The sequence below is a fragment of the Perissodus microlepis genome, chromosome 8 (genome assembly GCF_051167445.1).
Source record: "Perissodus microlepis isolate ML-2025 ecotype Zambia chromosome 8, ASM5116744v1, whole genome shotgun sequence".
In the NCBI taxonomy this organism is placed as follows: Eukaryota; Metazoa; Chordata; class Actinopteri; order Cichliformes; family Cichlidae; genus Perissodus; species Perissodus microlepis.
Genome location: NC_140468.1, coordinates 11,897,792 through 11,906,508, shown reverse-complemented (window position 1 = coordinate 11,906,508; position 8,717 = coordinate 11,897,792). Strand labels below are relative to the sequence as shown.

The window sequence follows — 8,717 nt, the reverse complement described above, 5'->3', positions numbered from 1 at the left end:
GTATATATATATATATATATATATATATACATATATACACACATATATATATATATACATATATATACACACATATATATATACACATATACATATATATATACATATATATATATATATATATATATATACATATATATATATATATATATATATATATATATATATATATATATATATATATATACATACGTATGTATATATATATATATATATATATATGTATATATATATATATATATATATATATATATATACATACGTATGTATATATATATATATATATATATATATATATATGTATATATATATATATATATATATATGTATATATACATACACGTGTGTGTATATATATATATATATATATATATATATATATATATATATATATATATATATATATATATGTATATATATATATATATATATATGTATATATATGTATATATATACATACACACACACATATACATATATACACAGAGTCGCAAAAATATTACACAGACCGACTTTACAAACTCTTCTGTTTGTGTTTTTATAAGAAGTCCACAGTCACAACTTGTACCTCGCTTACTCGCTCGAGTATATCCAGCAGGTTTAGGCTGTTTCACTCTTTTGAACATCTCATTCTTCCACGGTGAGTGATAAAATAAAACAAAAGGGCAGACAGACTTCCTGTCATGATTACACCTCGTTTTGTTTACATTCATTGTTCAGCATTCAGTATGCATATCTAAAACTCTTCAGACGGTCAACAGAACAACCACTGATCACTTTCTTTGTGTTCGCGTTTGCATTGCTTTTTGCATAAAAAACATCAGCGACTACAGCCTTCACATATTACATTGTGAATAAACGTGGAGTATGTTTTACCCTACTCTAAATGTTTTACTCTGTCTGCATCACTTATAAATGGAGTAGATTTGGCTTGTAGTCCAAAGCACTTTGAGTCATTAAGAAAGCCTTAAATTTATGACCACCCACTTCCATTCCAATTTTCATTGATGTTGTCATATGGACAGCCATTTAGGAAATTAAAAATAACTGTATGTTTTGTTAAAATACACTTTGCAGGCTTATTCAGGTGCTATTGTTCATATTTTCATCTATATTCCTAAAAGCAGAATTCTGTTTACCGTAGTAGTGGCTGGATAAGATAGAAGATTTAAAGCGGCTCAGAGAGGGAGACGTGGTGGACAACAGAAGAGAGAACCTTTTAGATTAGGGCAACTATAAGGATCATGGTGTAAGCAATGGCCAGTGAGAGACTGAACTGGGGATACAGCCCAGTCTGACTGTTCCACGGTTAGAACAGTTGTGTAAACGGTGATTCATTCTGTAAAAGCATCAAAGCAAAGCCCACTGAACCCTTTCCTGCTGCGTTTCTGTGACTTTGTTCCTGTAGGATGCTGGTTTCTACAAAGAGGGGCAGATCTGTATTTTGTATTTCAAAGGTGTTTAACACGTTGTGCAGATTTCTTCCAGTGATTAAGACATAAGGATGTACAACTTCAAATGCTGACATAATGTGTTGTGCATGTGTTGGGTTTGCCATGTTTGTGTGTTCTGATTGACACACACGTTGTTGTGAGCTCAGACGAAGATTATTTTTGTATGCAGCAGCAACCTTGCAAAGCAGTGTATTAAGAAAGCCGACAGTGTGAAGAGGTTTGAAAATTAGTATTCATCCCTTCATGTATTGTGAGCTTTAATCTTATTAAACTGTACAGTGGCTATATTTACTTTCTTATGATTTTACCTGCTCAGCTTATGATTAAATAGTCCAAAATAGGCTAAATGATGGTGACTCATGGAAAGAGGTTAATCTCTGATCTTAAAGGTTTTCAACTGAATTAACCTGAAACGAGGTGTTTTTGCTGACTTGAATGCAAATGCCAACTTAATGCGAATTTAGCTGTCGGCGAAAGATTAGGCATCTCTTCTAAAAGCATAGCTCTGCAACGTCCTCTACATTTTCATTTCCAAACAGTTCCTGCTGTGCCTTAATACAATTTCAGGTCATTTTGGGTGACATTGAACACTGACGCATCATTATGCTTTCACGAAGAACTGCTGAATGTCCTCCAGATTTTAGAGACAAGCGGAAATGATTTCTCAGTAGGGTCTGATCACCCTACTCAGTTTATAGTTAAAGTGTCTCTTTGTGATATTCGTTAACAATCTTTCTTCTGCGCTCCTGACCAGCATGGGAATACATTCCCTAACTCCTTGCTCTGCAGAGATAAGTTATCAAGCTGTTGGACTTTTGCATCTTTCAGCCACATCAGTGAAACTTGAAATCACATTTGATGTCCTTGCAGCTGCTGGCCTCAAGTGAAAGTAATTGACAGCAAGCGTGGCAATCCAAGGTAAGCAGTTAAAACACCTCAGATCTGGGACAGTTCCTTCTCATTTTACTTGAGAGGAGCTGTTTGCAGGGAGCTCCGTTTGAATGGTGGAGATTTTCTCTCCCATTATTTCCAGGGAGCTCTCTCCGTGTGATGACGTCGAAGGGCCCTTCTCTGCTGAGTGCGGCTCCAGGCTATTGCCTTCGTCTGGCTCCAGGAAGGCTTCTCTACTTTGGGGTTTGATGAACTGCACACTCAGTCTAGGCGCCGCCACAGCGCCACTCTGCTGGGTAGGCTTTCGAATGCAGTGGGAGAGGGTGGAAAAGCAACTCTTCTTGAAGCTCTCGTTCATGAAGGCGTAGACGATGGGATTGTTGAAGCTGTTGAAGAACCCGATGGCCTGAACAATGGCGATGATCATGTTGAGTGTGACTCCGTCGTATTTGTTCTCCAGGTCATCTGGAGGACAGGATAATTACACATAAAGAGGATTGAGGCTTTTAATAAATGGAAATGTGCACTTAAGCAAGATCTTTTTTTATTTACTCCTGAATCCACAGATCCCTTAATGCACCAGGCAATGCTTACAGTATTCAAACAGCATGTGGACTGTGTGGAAGGGTGCCCAGCAAATTGTGAATAGCAGAACAATGGTGATCATCATTTTCACAGCCCTTTTCTTTTTCCTGTAGAAGGTTAAAAAAAAAATCAAAAAATCAAAATCGTTATATAAAAAAATGTAAACTACACAAATGTAACACATGTCTTATTGCAGGGAAAAGCAGGTGTGACCAGGAACATTAATCATGGCACTCTTCTTGCATTGGAATGTACCAGAGAGATGCAACAGTGAGTCACTGTGGAAGTGAGTCTGTATTTGTGTGAATTTCTTCAGAAGACGTGCTTAAAAGTTTGAGGATTTTGGACATTTGTTCCTGCACAGCTCCCTTAAGGTCACACCACAGCATTCCAGTAAGGTAGAGGTCTGAACTTTGTGCATTTGCGACACCTTGAGTAATTTCTATTCTCAGCAAAACTGTTGGAGTGCTTGGGATCATCGTGCTGTTGTATGACCCAGTTTTGGCCAAGCTTTAGCTGTCGGATAAATGGCCTCAAATTTGACTCTAGAATACTTTGGTATACAGAGGATTTCATGGTTGACTTGATGTCTGTAAGGTTTTCTGATCCTGTAGCTGTAAAAAAAAAGTCCAAATCAACCCTCCATCACTGTTGTTGAAAGTTGGTATGATGTGTTTGTTCTGATACGCTCTGTTTGCTTTTTGCCAAATGTGGTGTTGTGCATTACAGCCAAACATCTGTGCTTTCTCCTCTGTGCAAAGGACATTATTTAGAAATTTGTGCTTTCTTTAGATGAATCCTTGGAAAAACTAACCCAACTTATTTTTAGAAAGATGAGTTTTTCTCCTGGCAACCCTTCCACCAAGCCATATTTATCCAATCTCTTTCTAATTCTACTGTCGTGAACATTAACATTTAACATGCTAACTGAGATGTAGCTCCTTGATCTTTTCTAGTTTCCCTGAGCATTGCACAGTCTGACCTTGGGTTTCATTTGCTGTTAAGAAATCAGCACTGTGTTGACACACCTAAATACTTTAGAACACCAAAATGCCAAAACCTCAACTTTTATAAGGTGCTCGAACATAGCTGATAGTCAGTTAATCAAGTGTATTTGATTAGCAGTACTTGGCTGCTGCTTGATCTCTTAATTCTGATGGAAGCTTTAAAGTTTTACTTAGAGTCCTATGAAAGCTTTCTTTTTCACAATACAATATATCTTTAATGAAATGAACTCAGCCAGTATCACATATTGCAGGTCCAAACTATGCTACCAGGTGGCAAAAGTATCTTAAGTGCAGTGCCCTAACGATTCTCCTGGCCCTAAATGTATAAACATATACCCATTTCAGTCTCTGCCTTTCACATGTTCTCTCCACAAGAGCAACAACATTGCTTAAATGACTAATAGTTTATGTCCAGGAGAGTAGAGTGGAGTACAGCGGAGAGCAGGTGTTGCATCTTCTTGCAAACCACCTGTTAATGTTAGTTTCAGTCAGTAAAGATAATGTTCTGTCCTTCCCTTAAATCTAACTGTAATTTCTTTGGATTTCTGTCAGTCTTGCACTGATATTAATAGCATAAAATTAACAACTAACATGGCATGCAAGTAGATGTCACCTAATCTCCTTATTTTTTAAATACAGGTGTTCTTTTTCTTCTTCTTTTTTTGCTTAACTGTTGATTTAGCCAAAAAATAAATAAATAAATAAAATAAAAGTTTAAATGTTTTTTTTTTTTTTGAAGAGCAGGTTTATTTCTTCTTGTAAAGATGACTAGACCATGCAGCAAGGGCAATAATGCAACAACAGTGCCCCCATTCTTGACCTTCCACCCTCAACTATTGACAGTTCAGTTCTATTAATTGGAATGCAAACAAGGCCAACCTGAAACGAAATGTCATCTACAAATAAATATGGCGGTTACATATCTCCATCAGACTTGTCTAACCCACCTTGATATCTTACTGATCTCCCTGTGGTTCATGGTGCTGAGGACTGAGGCATCACCCACCCTCTTGCGGGTCCACAACTCTATGCCAATGCATGTGTAGAGGAATAGCATGGCTGCCAAAGGGAGCAGGAAAAGGGCCACCATGATGAAGGTGGTGTACGCCTGCCTGTGAGTCACCGAGCTCCAGCTCTCCTGACAACACACATGGTAGTGATCGTACAAGAAGTCGTACTTCACCTGAGATATGGAAAAAGAAAAGCTTTTAGTCATGGAAGAACGGTCAAGACAGCTGAAGTAGGTCTGACTGACAGGGTGGTTTTTATCCAATGCTTTACTACATTTGATTCACACTGATGCATTTTTTTTCTGACAGGTTTGGTGTGCCAAGGAGGCCATCTGATAGTAGTAGGCTTCCCTGAGAGGACATAACATATGGTATAATCATGTTATGCCATCCCACCAACTAAAAATAATTACTTTTACAGCTTTAATAAAACCAAACCCCAAACACAAGATTAAAATTAGGGTAGTTTAAAATTTTAATTAAATCTCAATTAAAAAGCATCTATTCACAACATTTATGGCTCTGCTGTGAGTGAATTTAGAGCCTGATTCAGGTGAAAAGTTAAGATAAAGCCAACATGTCTTTTCATCTGTTGTGTTCAGAGGGATTACCAGGAATGTGAACCTTCAAGCTAAAAAAGGCAATCTTATGTGTTTTTTGAAGGGCACTTACCTTTAACTGTTGCACAAACAGCATTGGTGAGCCCACTATCACTGATGCAATCCATACAAGTCCTGCAAGAAACAAACAAGTATTTAATACCATCAAATAGAAAACCTATAACTTTAATACTGTGTCTGCTAAGGCATTTCAAGGAGAGCAACTTTTTAGTGACAAACAGCAGTCGCAGTAGCCCTACAGTTAAATACCTCTCTTACGTAATTCATAATCTGTCAATCGTGTGGACTCTCTGCGAGATACCTGTATTTTTCTTTCTTCTTTATTCCAATAATGCAAAGCCCAACCCATAACACCAGACATTGTATGGCATAATGTATTGACTTTTTTAGACATGGTTTAAATTTAAAAGGAGTATTTCTTAAAGAGGGTGGGGGGTGGGGTGGGGGGGTTGTTACTTAACCCCACTTACAGACCTGTGACCAATTTAGAATAACCAATTAAGAACAAAATAATGGCAGGCAATACTTAACCTTCAACACTGAAGACTTGTGGGAATTTATTTCCCCTAGAAACTATGCTAATAATATAGTGGATTTAAATTAAACAGTCAGGATGTGATTGGTGTACATACTTTCAGGTTTAACTCAACAGGTTTAAGGAAGGATTTGTATTAACTGTTGTTGAATTACAGATATTTTTATACCCTGTCCCACAGGGTACCCATTTTTAGATATATAAGGATTATTTTTTTAATACTTGGATGAAAACTCTTTACAGTCAATGACTGCCAGAGATCTAGAACCCATGGACATCACCAAATCCTACATTTCCTTCCTTAAGATGCTCTGCTGGGACTTTGCTGCAGCCATCTTCAGTTGCTGCTTGTTTGTGCTTCTTTCTGCCTTTAGTTTTGTCTAAAGTAACTAAACACAATGTCCTGTTGAGTTGAGATAAGGTGAGCCCCCTGCCAATTAAAGAATATCCCATTTTCTGCCTTCATAAGCTCTTGAGTTGCTTTTGCAGTGTTCTTTGGATCATTATCCATTTGCGCTACAAAGTGCCTTTTGATCAATTTTTCAGCATCTGGCTGAATCTGAGAAGAGTGGAACTAAAAAGATTTCACACGCATGTTTGCTCGAGAGTAACACTTGCTTTATTTGAATCTCTGATAAGTGTCTTGTCAATTTGGCATGCAGAATTCTGAGCTTTGCAGTGTAGGCAACACGCACATGTAAAACCCCATGTATTTCTATCTGTGAATCAGCATTGCTGCGATATTTCTCACATAACAGAGGATGCACAAGTACAACATGCCACTCTGGTAAACAATCAATACCTAGCATCTTGTATGCTCTTCTGGACGAATACTGCCTCCTCATTTTCAGTGGGAATACAATGCCCTGGTATCTCTCAATGGCAATGCAGGTCATTGTTAGAATGCCTGTCACTATGGCTGTAGTCTGTATAAATGGAACAGTCTTGCAAACCAGAACCCCTGCAAGTAAAAAAAATAAAAATATAATAATGAATATAATGCAGCATGCAGAAGAAACATTTTACAAATTATGATGACTATTTATTAAAATGACAAGCTCAGACCTGGCTATGTTCTTGCTATGATAGGTTGTTTGTCAGCTTTTAACAATATTTCTGCAGGTCAGTGTTAAAAACTGTTTAATATAACAGCTCCCACTTAGTAACCACATGCTGATTTTTAACATCAAGCCCAAGAGGTAATGATTCATATAGTGTTTTTAGAGGTTGTAGATTTAATGCTTCATATCACTGAGAGTTAATACAGTTATGTACAAGCCTTAAGATACTATAAGACATTGAAATAACACCCTATCACACTGTGAGGAGACAGCACTTTAAAAACTCTGCAAATGGAATCACCCCTTTTAAAAATAAAAAACAACAACAACAACAAATTGTTCTAGTTATATCCATTATCCAGTATTCATTATATTCAGTATCCATTGCATTAAATAAATGTTGATATGAGCATGAGCTTTCATTATCTATGCTGTAACAGAAGTGGACATATCAAGAAAACAGTCTGTAATTTTAGAATAAAACATTATACAATGTAAGTGTGTTAATTTAATTATTTAAATGTCCACATCGACAGCCACTTATCCACAAATACTTCAGTGCATGGTTTGGGGGACTAAATATGATCAACTGGCAGTCTGGAGCCAGCGGTGCTTCACTTGCCTCCCGCTGTGACTCCCTTCAGGTTTCTGACTCATAACCATCTGGGTTGTTTTTTTTTTAGCCTTTAAGAGACAGGAGGTCTTTATCTGTCATTTAAAGGCATTAGCTCATGGTGGGGTTCCAAGAATCTCTTTAAAAGTTCATTCCTCCGAGGATGTTTTTCCCACCCTGTTCTGACTCTCTCTGGTGCCTGAAATGTGCACATTTCTGTTTTTTTAGTGTGCTGCTGTACTAGATTTCATTCATTGCATTTTTGAAGCTGTACTGTGGCTTATTGTAAGAAAGGGACATCTTTCTGAGGTGCAGCATGTATCATTATTATTCAGCTTGTGCGCTTAGTTAAAGTCATGGATAATCCGAGGTGTAACCTAATGACACATTGTATCCCCTCACAGCAGCAGTCTCGCGATTTAATATTTAAATCTTATTCTTATCGACAAAACGATCCTCGTGCCTGAGGTACTATTAAAAAGTTGGTGGCTTGATATAAGTTCATAACTCACCGCCGAACCATTCAGAGGAGATGTTCTGCAGCAAAGTAAACGGTATGCAGAAGAAAGTGATGAGCAGGTCGCTGACCGCCAGAGAGCAAATAAAAATATCTGTCCCCGTCTGTATCGTCCGTTTCTTCACAATTATGTAGATGACCAAACTATTTCCAGCCAGAGCCAGGACGAAAATAACCACATACATGATCACGAATGTGGTTTTGGCGCTGTACGGTAACTCGGGGATGTAGACGAGCGGCTGGATGTTGTAGGCGTTGATAAAGTCCCGACGGCTCAGGTTGTAGTACTGGAGCATCTCCTGCAGCACTTCAGGAGTTATTTTAGTGGAGCCCTGCCCCGAATCTGTCGAAGCTGCGGCCATCCTGAACTGTGTCCTCAACCTTGAGACGAACTTGGCTGCACGGGGAAAGTAAAATAAAGAAA

The 8,717-nt window shown here is 37.7% G+C and overlaps 1 protein-coding gene across 1 annotated transcript; it reads right to left on the bottom strand.

Moving 5' to 3' along the window:
* Nucleotides 1-446: 446 nt before the first annotated feature.
* Nucleotides 447-8,655, bottom strand: qrfprb (pyroglutamylated RFamide peptide receptor b). The gene is made up of 6 exons (XM_084937536.1): nucleotides 8,289-8,655; nucleotides 6,905-7,063; nucleotides 5,620-5,681; nucleotides 4,885-5,120; nucleotides 2,940-3,037; nucleotides 447-2,810 (listed from the first exon to the last, which is right to left on the bottom strand). Exons 1-6 carry the CDS (start codon nucleotides 8,653-8,655, stop codon nucleotides 2,413-2,415), a joined length of 1,320 nt encoding a protein of 439 aa, XP_084793662.1. The 3' UTR covers nucleotides 447-2,412.
* Nucleotides 8,656-8,717: the final 62 nt, after the last annotated feature.